This window comes from Excalfactoria chinensis, chromosome 1 (genome assembly GCF_039878825.1).
Source record: "Excalfactoria chinensis isolate bCotChi1 chromosome 1, bCotChi1.hap2, whole genome shotgun sequence".
NCBI classification, from domain to species: domain Eukaryota; kingdom Metazoa; phylum Chordata; class Aves; order Galliformes; family Phasianidae; genus Excalfactoria; species Excalfactoria chinensis.
In genome coordinates, this window is record NC_092825.1 from 2680336 (window position 1) to 2697715 (window position 17380).

Here is a 17380-nt window from a genome sequence, read left to right on the forward strand (position 1 = left end):
CCTGCTTATCCCTTAGGAGATGAAGACCAGCGGGTCTTCACTTCTGCTGGTGGAGATGATGTCCTGGCTTGCTGTGCTGGCATCACCTTTGAGTATCACTCAAGGTGCTGCAGTGCAGCATCACAGTGCAACGATGCCTGAGTGCTGTGGATGCTCTAAAGGGGCAGCTTTTGGGGTGCTGACAGAGCAACAGCCACAGTGAAAATCAGGAGAATGAGAGGCTGGTGGCACACAGGTGCAGCAATGAGCAGCAGCCATCCCTGCTGCCTCCAGGCCAGCAGAGCAACATCGTTGGGTCACGGCGTAATTTTGATGAAGAAGGCTTCCTCAGCCCAAATCCTGCCTTCAAAGCCTTGAATGTGGCACAAAGGGACGTGGTTTAGCCATGGGACTTGGTAGGTCAGGTTGATGATTGGGAAGAACTTTTCCAGCCTAGACGATTCTGTGAAATAATGCCTTTGGGAGCCAGGGAGGACATCAGAAGGGCATCGACACCACGTGCTGCAGCCCTGGAGGAGCAGGCAGCAACGTGATGCTCTTGGCCCAAAGTATTCATAGAACAGAAAGAAACTGGGTATTTTTAGTGACTGGGATGCATGTCTTTAAGTAACACAGAGCTGAGAGACGGGTACGAGCAGCCACTGGCCATAGAGATAGGGAGCAAAACTGAAGCAAGCCATGCTGTTTCCTTGCTACGTTGATGGCCTCTTGCTCAGAGCATGGGAAAAGATCTCATTCAGTTACAAAACGCGCTTTAGGAAGTCAGAAGCATTTCTCCATTTTGCGTTTGATTTTGGATGTTTTCTTCCTCTTTTTGTTTGTTTTCCTCCTGCTTCTTTTCAAGAATGACTTGAAAGTTTTGTTCTGTTTTGTTTTCTCTCTTATTTTACTTTATTTTTATTTTTTTTTCCTTTTATTTTTCTCCCTTCCCCTTTTGAAACCCCCCACCCGCCCCCACTCTTGTTTCACCTGGGAAATAACCAGCACATCCACCCTGATCTCCCCGGGTTTGATGATGGACGTGCCATCCTGATCTTTAATGTGAGTGCAATGAAACGCAGGGAGCAGATGGGCGGGCGCCGCATCCATTCCCCAACCCCCCCTCTCCAGCTCTCCACCCTCTGTGGTGGTTGGCAGCTTTTAACAGGACTAAAGCCTACTAAAGCTTGGGAGCCCCCCACCCCTTTGCTGCACTTGCTGTGCCGCGGGGGGGAGAAAGCGCTGCCCCAGCATCCCTCTATACCAGGGTTGCTGTACCAGCATCCTCCCACACCTCGAGGGCTCCAGTGACCCCTCTGCTTCTGAGCATCCCTCTGGCTCCGCCGTCCCCTCCTGCAGTGCCTTGCTAGCTCCCAGCCCTGCGGTTCCGCTGCCTCCATCCTTTTCCTTCTCCCCCTTCCAAGGATTTCCTCCCACACCCAGCTCCCAGCATTTGTTAGGAGCAGTTAAATAAATCAACTGCAAAGCCAGGAGGATTTTCACAGGAATGCAAACAGAGAGCCCTAGAAAAAGGGACAATGTAGGAGTGCAGCTCCTCTGTAAATCACTGTGGGGTGGGATGGGGCTGAATGAGTCGCTGCAATGAATGCAGCATTGGGGTGAGGAAGGGATGCTGCTCAAGATGAAGAAAAGAGCCTCTGTGGGGCTGAAGTGCAGTTTGGAATAGCACGGCTCTGAGCACCGAGTGATTCACTGCCTGATTCACCACTCCCCAAGGACAAGGGGATGGCCCAGCCACAAGCGTGCGTTGTCAGAGGGATGGGAGATGGATGGATAAATGGAAACTGGTTTCCAACAGGAGCTCCAGGATAGGGCGTGGAGATGATGATGATCTGGAATAAATAGGCCAGCAGAAGCTGCAAGCTGGCAGCTGCCAAGGGGTGAAGAGGAGAGTGAAAATCAAGCAGTTAAAGAGAAATAAGGGTGAAGAAGGGGAGCTGGGGAGGCAGGAATAGGGATGCAGAGTTGAGGCAAGCCAAGGATGCTCTGCCACTTGTGCTGGCCTCCTCCCAGGGGGTGATGTGGGGACACAACCCCATGACCAGACGACTGAGAGGTTTTCTGCACATCTCTGGCTGCTCCTTCCTCCTACCACCATCAGCAGTCTCTGTCTCCATCCAGCTCCATGCTCCCACCTTGCTGATTGCAGCCTCAGACTCAGCATGGAGTCTCTCTCTATACGTAGTTATAAACATCTATACGTGCTGCAGCCTTGTGAGGCTGGGAGGTGATGAATGCTGCACATACGGCACAGCCAAGCTCTTCCTTATGGGGGTTTCTGACTTTTCTTTCCTCACAGCAGCGCCTGACAGAGGAGCTACAGACAATGGAGAATGGCTACCACGATAACCCAACACTGGAGGTGATGGAAACAGGCTCTGAAATGCAGGAGAAGAAGGTGAACCTTAACGGGGAGTTGGGGGACAGCTGGATCGTTCCTCTCGACACCATCATGAAGGAGGACCTAGAGGAAGAGGAGGACACGCATTTATAGGGTGCAGGATTTGAGCAAGCAAAAAACAACCCCCTGGAACCCCCCTGAAATCCCTTTCCCTAAAAAAACAGAAAGCAAACATAACCCTCCCATACACGTACACAATTGCAAAAGAAGGCAGAATTCCCAACAAACCCCAGAAAAACCCCTTGTGGGCTATTCACAGCCACCACACGGGGTGAAGGATGGAAGAGAAGGACATGAGAAGACACCTCCATGGCACATCACCAACACTACACAGTGCCCACATGCAGTCCAACAGCTCTGTCAACCATGGGTGCTCCTGGGTGCCTTCCAATCCTAGCAGGGATGGCTTTGCTGCTCTGCTCTCTCCAAGCGGGGATGCTTGAGGCTTCCTAGCAGCAGGGATGCTGTATCTCCTCCCGTTCCCCATCCGAGTGCATCCTCTAGCTTCTAAGTGATTCAAAAAGCAAAAAGAAATGAAATTAGGATGGGAGAGGGAGAGCAGCTCCTGATAACCAGCTGGCACCTGGCAGATAGAGCTAGAAAAATCCTCTGGCCCATGCTGTTTAATCATCGTCCTCCCCTACAGCTCCCTTGCAAAACGCCAAGGGACTGAGCAGAAAGAGCTGGAATGCTCCGTTTGCTCCTTTCTTATCCGCTTTCCATCCTCACCCAACTGCTGTTTTAAAAATGCACGCTGGCCACATGCTTTGTGGCATAAGTAAATGCATGCATCCAGGCGTGGCTGCATTGGGGGTGTTCAGGGTCAAATCCCACACTGCCTTTGTCAGCCCCACAAAGGGCTGGGGCAGGTTCTGGTTACAGACCAGGAGAGCTTAAAAGGATACTGCAGCACCTCCAATGAGAGGGAGAGGACAAGGTGTCACTCCTTGATTTTGTATCTCCAAGGAAGTGTTTAATGAGGCGAAGACCAAACCGAATGCTGTTGGTGGTTTTGGTTGTAAAGGAGCCCAGCTGTAACACAGACCAGCTCTGTAGTTGCATTTACCTTTAGAAGCATCTGATCACCTTCCGGTAGTGATGCAGCTCACACACGTTTGCTCCTGAGGCTGATGCTGATGTGTACAGCCATCGCCATCCCTGGCAGTGTTCAAGAGGCATCTGGACAGGGAGCTAGGAGCTATAGTTCAGTGGTTTTCTGTAGGTATGGTAAAGGGAGGATGGTTGGACTAGATGATCTTGTAGGTCCTTTCCAACCTTGTGATTCTATGATTTGTTCTGGCAGGGAATTCTGTGGTCATGTTCTCTTGTGTTAACTACAGAAACGATAGGAGAGCAGCAGTGCTGTGAGCCAGGTGGCTTGGCTGCAGTCAGTTTTCCATCCGTTCAGCCCTTGGTGTTTCCTCCCCATGAGGTTGGTGATCTCCATCTTCATCCTAGAAGTTTTCTTCTTCAGAAGTACTTAAAATAGCTAAGAGCTGTGAAGAAACTTCCAGCAAGGCTCGTACTGAACCTCTGTCTCCTGTCAAGGTCTCCCTTTGCAGTAAATCTTCAAAGGGAAAACAAATACGAGCAGAAAATGTCTGGACTGAGGCCACTTGTGGTTTTCCCCTTCCTGCCACAGTTCCTCAGTGGCTCTAGAAGGAGAGTTTCACAGCAGGCAGTCTGGTGTGGAAGGGACCTGAAGTCCCTTGGGTGAGGGCATCTCCTGGCATCTCATGCGTCATCACAGCATGCTGAGGTTGGAACAAACCTCTGGGTCCGTCTGGTCTAATTCCTGCACCAGCAGGGACACCCAGAGCTCTGCCCAGGACCACGTCCAGGTGGGTTTGAAGATCTCCAAGGAGGGAGAAATGTTCCCATTGAGGTGCTGTGCAGCCAATCCACAGTGGTCCCGGAGCTCCAGGTCAGTGCAATGGAGGAGCTGTTCCCAAGGCTGCCCCAGAAGATGGGCAAAGATAAATAGGTGAGGAGAAATGAAAACACAGGCAAAACTCTGCTCTAAGTCCATCAGAGTTGCTCACAAACAGAGTGGTCAGAGCAGCCTGCTCAGCCCCAGGACAGAAGCTGGCAGAAGATGCATCTTCTCCCATGGGCCAGCTATTTTCCTTCTCTCCCACACTGAAGGACGTAGTTGAGAAGTGTTCAGGCCTATCTATTTTTGTATGTAAATATTACTGCTATTCATTAGCAATGTATTCCGCACACTTCACTTATCTGTGCACTGCACTACGGGGAAGCAATTTTGGAGGGGGGGAAACTGAAAAACAAAAACAAGATTAAAAAACAAAAAGCTTAAGGCCTGTCTGGTAGGGGATTGCAACTCAACACATAGCAGGAGAACATCTGACTAAGCTGCTCGGATAACCCCATGCTGCTATGAATCAGCATCACGTTCACGTTGACAAATTGGTCTTGGGGTGGGCAGCAGCACGTTCAGCTCTTCGTGTCCAAACCAGCCTTAAGGAACCACTCTGGTTGGTTGTAATGCTTTTGGAAGCGTGTTGCTTCCCAGCTGCCCAGGATGGGTCTTTGGACTCATGTTTCTGTCCTTAGCATAAAATAAAAGCAGTACGTGCCTAAGATCCCCTTCCAGAGAAGAGATGCCAAAGTGCTTTAATGAATCAGGTCCAAAGACTTACCCAGAGAACCCTACGAAGGCTTGAGATCAAGCAACCTTAAATCTTACAGAGCAGAGACCGGCGGAGATATTAACTGCTCAGCAAGTGCTTACAGTGATTTATATTTGAATAGGAATTGTACATTTATTTATTTTTCCAGACACCATATTTTTAAACCACTAATATTTTATAGTAGATTTTTTCCTTCCCCTATTTAAAGAGCTATTTCCTCGGGAGAATAAAATGAAGTTTTTATGTTGGTAACATTCTTTTTTTTTGCAAAAAAATAAAAATAAAATAATAATAATAATAAAAAGAAAATAATTAAAAAAAATAAATCATCAGGTAGGAAATGCAACATCTTCTTCAGCCTTAATACTTCCCTTCATAGACTGTAGCCATAACGTTTAGACCAAAAAAGAAGGATCTACCCATGCATTTCCTCCCTGCCCCTCTCTCCTTCCCCTCGCTCCTCTTCTCTTCCCCAGAATAGCTTTAACACCCACTGTGCTGTACAAGGACTATCACTCTTACCTTTTGGTAAGACTTTTTAACTAAGCAGTTCGGATGTTCTTGCAAGAGACTTTTCTATTTGCAGATCCGCAAGGAGCGTGTAAATACTTTAGGACCCATTTTATCTCCCACTCACAGTGCCATGAGCCAACCGAGCAGGTTGATGCTGTGACTTACCTACAGCCGAAGACATAACCCACAACGGGCTGCAGAAGGAGAACCTATTTCCCAAGGCAGCTATCCATTGAACCTTGCAAATATTGTAGAGCTCTCATGTACTGTATAGCAGCATCTCTTGTGGGGACAGGAGTCTGATTTACACTGGAATTTAACGAGGAACTGGATTGTAGAGATTATTCTTGCATTTTCCTACAAATATATTTTGGAAGCATCATGTATTTCTGTCAATAAACATTCGTATGTAAAAGATTCGTTTCTTGGTTGAGTGGAGAATGCATTGAATGGGGAAGCAGAGCTTGTGCTCAAGAACCATATGGGTTACATGCATAAACGTGCACGAGCTTGGTTGAAAACCCTACATAGGTTTGTCATGGTTCTGTTGGAAAGAGCGTGTAAAAACTTTTGGGGAAGGAAGGAGAAAAGCCATCCCAGGCCTTCATATAGCCGGCCCTGTAAGAGCTTCTATTTCTACCATGCTAAAAAAATGATGATAGTGATGAAAGCCTTCCCTTTAATTAAGTGAACACTCACAGGTGTGGGATGCTAAGCTGATCAAGGTGAGGGCAAGCTCCTAAGTGTCTCTAAAAGACTCTGTAAGGCCACAGTCAGCGCCAATTTACCCTGCTACAGCCATGGGGTAAGTGAAACTAAGCTGTCCGTGAAAAACCACCCCTGTCTGAACTGTGAATTGGGCAGAAATTGGCTGCTCCAAGTGGGTATTTCCAGCCACAGAGAAAAAGACAACAAAAAGTTTCTGTCTTCTCCTCTACTGTCCTTCTTCTTACGGCTGTTCAGCTTTAGCAGAGTCAGCACTAACCACAGCAGTGCAGATCTGTGTGCAGCATGCAACCCACACAGGCCTCTAAGGTCAAGGAGATGCATGGGCAACCAAGGTGGCAGAGCAGCAGCAGCAGCAACGTGGGCAGTGCAGCATTTCCATTTCCTTCCATGCAACCCAAACAACACATTCTGTTCCAGGTTGGATGGAATAAGTTCCCACTTAGGCAAGGATTAAAAAAAAAAAAAAAAAAAAAAAAGAAGGAATTTGGTTTGATTTAAGTACTGAAAGTCAGCAATTTGCATCAATCTGCGTTCTAACGCCGTGTTCCTCCCCAGTAGAAGTTCTTGCAAGTGCTGGCACGCAGCGGATTTATGCAGCACAGATCCAGCTAATCATTGCTTTCACAGAACAGGATGTTTTCTCAGCTCTTCTGCAGTGCAGAGGACAGGGCAAGCTCACCCAGCAGGAACAGTGCCTGCTGTCCAGACTGAATGCGCCATCAATCTGACAGTATCCGCACCGCTCATTCAACGTGCTCACAGTTCCTCCATCCTCAGCAAGAAGCGGTGTTAAACAGATCTGAAATATACACTCTTGCTAGCATATACATTTTTATTAAGAAAAAAAAGAAAAAAAAAAAAAAAAAAAAAAGGAACAAAATACATTCTCTCCTTATGTACATTACATACATCGTAACTACATTTGTAGGTAATTCCTCGTATCACTCACCCGCTTATATACAGCACAGGGCTTTCAGATCAACCCAGAAATAATCAAAGATGACTTATGCCAAGGAAGTAAATTAACACTCCAGGCTGAACAAAGATAATTTGTTTAGCTGTAAAGAAAAGGCAGGGATGGGGCATGACTACAGTACAGGAACGATGCCTGTGACCACCACAGTAAATGCGTATCTTGTGGGCTCAATGCAGGACCAGTCAGCATTTGAGTTGCTCACTGAAAGACATGTGCAGTTCGGTGCTCTTTCCCCCCTCCCATGGATGATGCTTGCAAGCCCAGAGCTGCAAACTCCAGTTCAACTCTTCTGGGGTCAGGTACCCAATACCACAGCTGCAACAAAAAGGGAATTCAGAGGGACAACAGAGTCTGGGGGGGAGGGTTGCTCCAGGAATGCAAATGCTTCAGGTCAGATGCCAAAACAGAGTAAAAAGGTCAGGTTCTGGGTAGGGAGTGGACGCTCACAAATCCAAGCACTACATAAGGATATTCAATTTGGGGGGACCACGGAGTATACAGGACAAGAAAACAAACATCAAAGGTCCAGACAAACAGACCACCACACTGTACAGTGCTAAGGAGAGGCAGCAGTTCTTCTCCAACAAACAAAACAGCTTGAAAATGCACCTCAACCAGGTGACAGTGTGAGCTCAGCCAACTTAGCTGTGGCCAACCCCACACTCCTATGCTATCATGGCATTTAAGAGAGGTAGTTTGTTTCAGTGTTTTCAAAGTACCAAGTTCGACAGGAATACGTTGAACCAAGACTCCCTTCATACTTCTAATATGCAGCACATTGACCTCAGCATCTAAACGTACAAGATGGATATAACCACCAAGACTGGAAACATGGTCACCCATTAACTGAGAATGAGCCAAAGGGCTTTGATTTTCTGTCCCTAGGCAAGGCAGTATGCAAGGTTAAGGACCTCCAAGACTCAAGTCACCCAATAACATACATGTTTGTGCAATTAAGCTCTTTTCTCTGGCTGAAGGTCTCCCCAGCATCCCCTCATTTCCTGCTGTGGAGGAGGGGATACTGGAAGACAAGAGAAAACACAGCTCCTAATAACCAGGGTCTGTTTTGTTTTCCACAACCCAGCACTGCAGCTTCTGAAGTGAGAAGTGTTTTGCACATCAAAACATCAAATGGAGGGAGAGGGAGGAAGGGAGGTTAGGACTGAGGAGGAAGAAAGGAGATGTTTGGCTTTCTCTACTAAGAGTGCCTTTCCAATCGCCATGGTAGACAAGAGGGGAAAATAAGGCAACAGCACAACAACTGTCCTCCATGGTCAGAAAAAATCTAATAGTCATATCAGTACAGGAGTTCTTATCAACATGGGAGACCTCTGCAGTGTTTGGTAAAGGGAACCAAGCCATCCAACTTGACTACGGCCTATTACTGCGGGGTACGCAGAGATAGGAAGATCAGCCAATATCCAAAACTGACTATGAGTATTTCCTCATCACTGGGATGAAAAACACGTCCACTGGTCTTTTGGGTAGCAGAGAAGACCGCAACCAAAGGAGTCACCGTTGTGGTCTAGCCTTGCCACCATCACATGAATTAAAAAGTAAGCTAACATTCCCTCAGTTCCTCCAGCAGCTTTGGTTGGAAAGCTCAGGGCATTTTTAGGTTCTCACAATCTTTAAGTCTATGAGACCCCCAGCTGATTGTGCTGCAAAAACCTTTAGTATGTTTTAGTTCAAGCCTGGTTGGCCTCTCTGCAATTGCTGAAGAAACTGGAGATGGAGAGTGGAAATCTCCTTAAGATTTGTCCCATGTGTTTATCTTTCTGATGATTGTAACAGACAGAGAGGGACAAAGCCCAGGGTGAAGCCCCAGGACTAGAAGAACCTGGTCTTGCATCACACCCCCGTTTGAAAACGAACCAGAGAATCCAGGCTGAGTGAAGAAAATCTGCTCTCATTAGCTGAGCTACTTAAGAGTCAAGTCTTTCCATGAAATACGCATGCATCGCATCCTAAACACACTCATGTGATCATCACAGCATCATCCCAAGTCCACTTCTCACGTCCCTTTGTCCTGCACTGTGGAAATAAATCAGACAACCCAGCTACTTGCTGTCTGACTACACTGGTTAGGGATTTGGGATTACAGGAGTGCTAGAAGCCTAGAAGAATTATTGAGGTGAACTCGCTACTACCATCTTTTCCTTGTGTCAAACAGATGTCACACTCCAGCTGCCACGCAAAATAAGCAAGGCTCAGACAGGAGGAAAGGATTTATCACAGTAGTTCTAGGAGAAAACATTGTGATTCAGATATTTCCCTTCCCAGATAGTAGCAAAACCAAAACCTGACCTGGTAGAGCTTATCTTCAGCTCTTCACTCACCACGTTGTTTTTGCAGGAACAAACTGCAGTGCTGGGGTAGAGCTGCACACACCGATTTCTGACAGCACACAAATACTTACACTTCTCAGGTCATCAGTAAAGGCTGTGCTGCCTTACAGCAAACAGCTGGAGGCTGAGACAACATGTACCTTTGCCTCTACCGAGTATAAATTAAGATTTCAAGGTATTAATGTGATACACTGACAGATGTTGCAAGTCTGTGGCTGTAAGGATTCAGAAGCAGGGCACAATTTGGGTCACAGCAAGAATTTGGAGTTTATCGTGCTGACAAAAAGAGTTCAAATACATGAAAGCAAAGGAGACAGCCGCAGTGTGTTACCTTTAGGATCCATGTCTGCAGTAGATGCTGCCTTGCAGACCTCTAGACTCAAGACATACAGATGGCAATATCTACAAACCCACAACCACTACTGTCTTCAGAGGTTTACGTATAAAACTAAGGGATTTATGGATAACCAGGAAATCCATCCAGTTCTGTGACCTCTGCCAGAATGCCGAAAGCATTCCTGCTGGCATCAACCACAATGATTTCTCATGGAGCACTTTCAAGTGGCGACAAGCAGGTAGCTAGCTGGCCCCACAGACACGCTAAAGCTTGGTTTAGATGCATTACCTACAAATAAAACATGTGGAATTAATTTAACCAAGCACCAAGCCATGTATTATTATAATGGCTTCAGTACAGCAAGCCTAATTCTTCCACTCAAGTTCTCACTATAATGGAACCTTTAAGTAAAACAGGGATTTTGCCTTGAAACTGCTGCCACAACTTGAATACTTCTAGCATAACCATCCCCATGATGGGATATCATGATCATGTCCATCACACCCAAAGGCACTTACATACGCTAACACCACATTTGCATTTCGACAATATTTACAGCTCATGTACTGCAATTCATCTGTATCAAGAACAAGTCGTGTAGCTGTTCTCAAGTTCTCCTTTCACACACAATAAAAAGACACGTCTCAAAATTTCCACACATACTTGGAAGAATTGGCCAACCTTGTTTGGTTCTCTTCTGTTTCTTAGAATTTCTCCTTTAGGTTGGACGTTAGGAAACACTTCTTTACAGAAGGGGTAGTTAAACACTGGAACAGGCTCCCCAAGGAGCTGGTTGAGTCACCATCCCTGGATGTGCTTAAGAGCCGTTTGGACGTGGTGCTCAGAGATATGATTTAGCAGAGGGTTGTTAGAGTTAGGGTACTATGGTTAGGCTGTGGTTTGACTTGATGATCTTTAAGCTCTTTTCCAACCTGATTAATTCTATGATTCTATGACTCTCATCAGAACAGTGGTAATTATTTGTTTTAAAGTGAGCCCACCTCTGTTTCTGTGACAATTACAGCCATAAAACAGCTCAAGAACTTCTGGAGAAGCACAGGAATTAGTTTTGCTGTCAGGGCTTCTCTTGACAGCAGCTAAATATCCTTTAACTTGGAGACAACCATAACTAACAAGCTGAAATTCCAAGCGCACTCACCAGGGATCAACGCTTCACAAGGCGTTTTCCCCACACGTCTAAATAGAAAGGTTCTGGATAGAAACGTTATGTGATACTTCAGTCATTTTCCTCAAAAGCAGCACAGCACACTCCACCAACGGAATCAATGCATGTACAGAGATGAAGGGAGCACTGAAGTCCAACAAGCTCTACGGTAAGACCTCCTCAATTCTGAAAGACAGAAGGCACCAACAGAACGGACAGTTGTGGCTTTACTGCTGCCTGCCACCTTTCTGCACCTCAAACAAGCGGAGTTATATCAGTCCTGTATGACAGGAAAAGCCAATTTAAGGAAAAGGGAAAGAAAAAAAAGACGATTTGAGTGTTTTTCAGAGCGCTGCTCTGAATTTATCGCTCACTGCCCGCAGCATTTCACAAGTGCCAAGTTTTCACAGCAGGGCAAGATTGGTCTACAGCACTGTGACAAAGGAAACTCCCTTGTAAAAATTTGCACACACGTCAGGAAAATGATTCAGAAAACAGCTGTTCCACAAAACCCCACTGAAAACGCCCTTCCAGGGTAATCACTGTGCCTGGAAGGGGTCTGTTCTGGATGAAGGAAAAGCTAATGGAGACCTGGACACTTGTGGCTGCTTATGAAAGAACACAGATGAAGCTGTTGCGACCTCTTGTCATAGCCCCATGCCTCTGAAAAGGGTCTGCATTCCTGCAAATAGGCGGGTGCGAGTCATCTACTAACACTCCCCCCATCTTTTAATTTTCAGGCTACATCCCTTCCAACCCAGGCCATTCTCAGATTCTGTTACAATAATTCATGACCAAAAAAGTTCAGCAATTTCAATTAAGCCTATCCATCCTTATTTCAGTACAGACTTCATAGAGGTAAGCTGCAGTGTGTTCCTTAGGAAAGCTCCCTCATTCCAAACCCAGCTGCTATTGCACAAGGCAAATACTTTAGAGTGAAAAATGCTTCCAACCAGGACTTCACGTATCAATTAGCAATGTCATGCCCTTGTTTTGAAAACTCATTCCTCTTGACCCTTGAGCTAGAGCCTGTGTGTGTCCAAAGCAATTCAGGCCAAACAAAACCAAAACTCAGATGTTTATGCACGTGATTTGAGTATCACTGTGTGAACTACACCTACGGGATTGGTGCCAGGAGAAAGAGCAAACAGAACTTCTGTTGAGACAAAAGTTGCCCTACCTCATTGCACTCAGCATAAGGAAGGGATGCATATACATTACAAACATCACCTTTGAAAGAGTCAACAGAGAAAAACTACAGCTCCTTTCCATGACCACTTTGCAACAGCTTTCAGATCACCCCAGGAGCAATGCTAATTAATGGAAGGCTTAGAAAAGGGTGAGGAGGTGGCTATTCTCTCCTCACTTGTAACAACGTCTAAGCAGGTCCTTCTGCCACTTGACATGGGAAAACGTGATTAAGTCATGTTATGATATCAGCGCTCTCTTCCAGAAGTCATCTTGAAGAAATCTGAAGGACTTCTGCCTTGTGACCACCACGAGGGGCTATAAAACTCAAACATTAACAACTCAATTAATTTCGCCTAATCCAAATGGCCAAAATCAAACCTGAAGGGCTTTATTTCCTCAAGGATATCACACTGCTTCATAGGAGTAAGTTCACATAAAGAACAACTTGGTGACCCACAAAATAATGCTGCAGGTTAACATAGTTTAGAAATAAATTACTGTAAGGTGAAGATTGTGTAAACAAGTTACATTATGATAAAGGGAAATATAATATGCTTGTCTTTACGCTACAGAGTGAGCGACCTCTACTACAGCCTGCAAGCAGTACAGGGGAGGCTTGAGAAACTCTCCCATTGCTTTTATGTTGCAAAACATTTTCAGGTGGCTCTTTTATTTTCTGGCTGTACCTCAGCATTTCTGTAACAGTCACATCTATCACTTTCCTGGAACACCACTGGTATCTTTGAAGATCTTTATGTAAATGCATTCAACAAACTCTCCCTGCTCCCTTGCTGCCTTTTCCTTTTTTTATATATAGTTCCCTGTTCAGAATTATTAGTTGTTTTTTAAAATCAGGTAGTGCAGTGTTTACCAATGCTAAGAAAGAGGACACAGAACCAGAAAATACCCTATGCAAAGCCATGAGAAGCCCTCAGTGTGGATTAACATCTCTGGCCACAGGGTGCCTCTGCTGCTCAACAAATACCCAGAAGCTGAGCAAATAGTTTCTCTGCTGGTTAATCACCAGCTGGAATCCACAAGCTGTGCTCTATGAGCTGAAATCGATGGGCTCAGGATAAAGGGAGGCCAATATTTGATCATCCTGAAGTGCTCTCGTTAGCTGGGATTGTCCATCCTACAGAAGCAATGTTTGCCTAATTCAGACAAGGAATTCATTTATTCTGTGCTACAGAAAGAGAGATAGGCTGCCAGGCTTTGCATGTATATCTGGAGGACAGTGAGTTTTGACTGAATTTCCGTAATACAAACCAGCTCAGCAGCAACACTGTTCACGCAGCCTTTAGCATTTCCAAACTTCCACCATCTACTCACCCAGCTCCTCAATCTAGTTTTGGGATCACGATTACGCTGAGGCTGAAAACTACTGCAGGGTTGCAGTATTTTAGCTGGTTGTATGAGATGAGCCCAGTTCAACCTCAATGGAAACAGTACCTCAAGTTAGGAACCTGCCCAGGTTAGCACCGCCAGTATCTCTATTCCTATGGCATAAGCTCTACTTTAACTAGTTCAAGTGACCGCAACCATAGCATAAATCATAAAACCTAGCAGTCACCTAAAAAAAACTTTCCATGTCACTGGAAAAAAAGTAATAAAATAAAATACCATGTTTCAAAGAAACAATTCCATCAACTGTCATTTACTGCACTGCGTATTCTTCAACAGACATCTGATTTGCTGACCACTGAAGTATACAATTTCTAAGCAGTCTCAAGTTACAGGTTACTTAAAACTCCGCATCTATACAGTCCTCCCTGAAGACAAAGCAAAGCCCACAACCTCTAACACATTGTTCCTTTCTGGGTGATTAATCACTAGTATGGAGGTTTAAAATTTATTTCTAACATAGCAGAACTACGGAAGTTGCACAAAGAACATGATTAAAGAGGCAATACAATGCAATCAAAGCAAGCAGACAACTCAAGCTCTGGAAAAGACACTTCACTAACTCTTTATTTCAAGAGTTCAAATCATCTTTGCACACACACACACACACACACACACACACACACACAGGACTTCCATCAAGTTCAACAGGAGCTGTGTAGCCATAGTGAGTGCAGCAATGGTACCCTGCTGGCACGAACATTTCTGGACATAAAGCTTTGCAGTTGCATATATGTATTTACATCAGCCAGTTTTGTATTGAATGCTTACTGACACTGAACGCAAAATCTGCTAATGCTTGGTATGAGTATCCTTCATTCCACTTTATATAGTGCAGCACCAAGCCCTTACCGTATTTATAAAGAAGGCTTTTAGCAGAGAAGAATATATTTTCTATACATATGCATCAGCTTGCTTTTTAAAGGAGTTTATGCTAAAAAGGCCCCCTTCACATTCAGAGCAAGGTCTAAAATGCCTTTAGAAGTAAAGAAACTGCACTACACAAACAGAAGACAAGCTGTTTGGAGCAAACCTCTTTACATTTACACACTGACAAATGCACACAGAAGCATAGGTGTATGTAAACGAAGACAATCTGCTTCGGAAATCCTACACCCAACCTGGAGTCAGGTTGCAGACGTTGGGTGTGCGAGTGGAAGACCCAGTTCTGCAGTCAGTGCGCTGTGAGGACCTGCAGAGTTTTTCATCAGGAGAGCATGGCACTGGAAACAGAGCGATCCCTGAAAAGGAGCCTGGGCAGACAACCCCTGCACTCCTGTTTACTGACAGTTTCTCCAAGGCTCCCACGTGACCGTCAGGTTCAAGAGGAAGGCTCCGAAGAACGGAAGTTAGGCGTTTAGGTTTAGACAGATATCAAATGCAATCAGACACTGCTGCCAGCCAGGTTCTCAGAAGAGAAGACAGACAATTTGTAACACATGCTCCCTTCACATGACACCCTGCGATTACAAGACTCAAGACACATATATTACTATTACCTCAACACACGCCAGTGTCTTGCTGCCAAGTTATTCAGCTGCTGAGGATGGACTTGTAGGACAAAGCAATATATCATGACTAGCTACGAATGAGCAAAGAACCACTGCCCCCTTTCCCATGAAACCCAAAATAAAACCCATCATCTTTAATTCCAGACAGCCCACGAATCTCAGTTTTCCTCTAGAGGGAAAAGAGTTCACTCCATGATGGGGTTTTACTTTTTTTTCCTCCTCCCCTCTCTTTTCTCCTTACGTTTGCTAACTCAAAATTCAGTGTCAGAAAAAATATATATATATTTAGTCAGAAGTACATCAGTTACATTTTTATTAACCTACTCCAAGGGAAAAGCTTCAGGGATTCACCATACAAGTATAAAACCCCTTTCAAACACCTAGGGGTTACTATATAACTTCATCCCAGCAGTCAATCAATGCAGTAAAAAAAACAACTTAAAATACTGAAAATGGATGCTTTTCCCCTCTTCCGTATGTCCAGTGATTGCTCCGTCACAGCGTGATGAGGTCTACCAAGTTGCCTTTAGGAGGGGTCATGTTGTCTGGAAAGAAGTTGACTAACGTGTCAAACAGCTGAGTTCTCTGCGCGTAAGTGTGATCAACATCTGAAAATCCTGGGGGAGGAAAAAAAGGGAAAGCAAGTCAGTGCTTACTACTTTAAATGCTCGGTTTAGCTGTGGAATACACCAACTTTCCATTCTAAACTGAAGTTAACTACCTGCTGTGTTTTTGTCCCTGACTAAAGCCCAGCTAACATCTATAGCATCGTGCTAACAAGGTTGCCAGCTTCTCATCCCACTACTGTATGCATGTAAGCAAATCGAGTTCATGTCACCCCGAGCCAACACTGAAATCAAAACGCCATAAAAAGTGGTAGGCAAACAGCTGTCAAGTTTGTGGACAGTCCTGAAGAAACCAGGGAAGCAAAAGTCCTCAGGGGACTGCTCTGATGTCCCAGAAAATAAGATTCATGTAGCTATTTTTATTTGGTGCCTCATTTCATCTGTCCTCGGGTCCTCCTCATTATCTCATGACTGCCTTAGCCAGAACTGGTACTCACACTGCTCAGTTTTTCATGAGACAAGCTCTACTGATGGTAGGAGTCCTGAAATCAAGAGCTGCTCTTTAATTGCTGGGCTGCACTGCAGACCCAGCCTGCATCCTGGCACAGGGTCTCTGCAAAATCATTTTGTGAAGTGCCTCCTCCTGACAGGGGAGGGTTTAGTTTACCACCGCAGCACTGTTTATCCAAACCCTTATACTTAAAACCATCAACAGCAAGAACAATAAAGCAGGCAAACAACGATTTCCTTTGCTTTGTACTACTCAAATCACTGGTATCTCGAAGGAATGCTTTTTAATTCACTTTTCAGTTAATCAAAGTCAACCATGTTAATCAAACCAAGGAGGGGGGGGGAGTTGGTTGTTGTTTTATTTTAGCAGCACCACTTGATGCATGTGTCCTCCAAACTGTAAAGCCAGTCTCTGAATACAGCACCGTACTGTAAAATGCAGTGGTGTTACTGTGGGAAAAACAAACTCATCTTTCAGAGCACTGAGAACTAGGAGAGGGGAGAAGCAAAATCAAAACACTTCCCTGAAACTAACATTTACTTCCCTTAAAAAACTGTATTTTAAACAACAGCATCAACTAGGTAACACTCCCCAAAGTCAGCAAGGCCTCTTCATCCAGCAGGGCAGATAATGCAGGCTTTTTCCTTCCACTGGGGAATTACATGGTTCGTCAAAACCAAAGCAATCCTCACTCCCAGCCAGAGCCCAGCAGCTGGCTGGCAACAGAGTTACAAGAATGCAAATTACGCCAATAGTCTTCCTATAGCTTGCCCAGGATTAATATCTGAACTGTTTAAAGCAGTTAACTGGATAGAATAGCGAAACAAATTACAGCTTTGGCTGAGGCCTCCTGTTTTCAGACCTACATGCCACTGCTTTCTTCACTCTTGACATCCTGCCCAAAATACTCATTTTGCAAAGAACAGAATGAACCAAACTACTCCAGGAATTGCAGTTATCCCAGCAAACAGAGCCGCAGCCGTGCTGTGAGATTCCAAAGTGACGTGACGAGATCCTGACCAAAGCTTCTGTTTATTTGGGCAACAGTAACACATCAGATGTAATAAGAGACACAAA

The 17380-nt window shown here is 45.2% G+C and overlaps 2 protein-coding genes across 6 annotated transcripts in view; one reads left to right on the forward strand and one right to left on the reverse strand.

Moving 5' to 3' along the window:
* The window catches only part of PODXL (podocalyxin like), a 37504-nt gene extending 32184 nt beyond the window's left edge, over nt 1-5320 (forward strand). The window contains exons 8-9 of one of the 4 annotated variants that reach the window (XM_072353401.1): nt 985-1041; nt 2300-5320. In XM_072353401.1, coding sequence (XP_072209502.1) covers nt 985-1041; nt 2300-2494 — 252 coding nt within the window. In that variant the 3' untranslated portion in view covers nt 2495-5320. The remainder of the gene's footprint in view (nt 1-984; nt 1042-2299) is intronic. The other 3 variants (XM_072353410.1, XM_072353419.1, XM_072353427.1) reach the window with 3 other exon arrangements.
* Nucleotides 5321-7110: 1790 nt separating this feature from the next.
* The window catches only part of MKLN1 (muskelin 1), a 103831-nt gene continuing 93561 nt past the window's right edge, over nt 7111-17380 (reverse strand). Inside the window, exon 18 of one of the 2 annotated variants that reach the window (XM_072328293.1) lies at nt 7111-15843. In XM_072328293.1, the coding sequence (XP_072184394.1) occupies nt 15722-15843 (122 nt within the window). In that variant the 3' untranslated portion in view covers nt 7111-15721. The remainder of the gene's footprint in view (nt 15844-17380) is intronic. The other variant, XM_072328303.1, reaches the window with a different exon arrangement.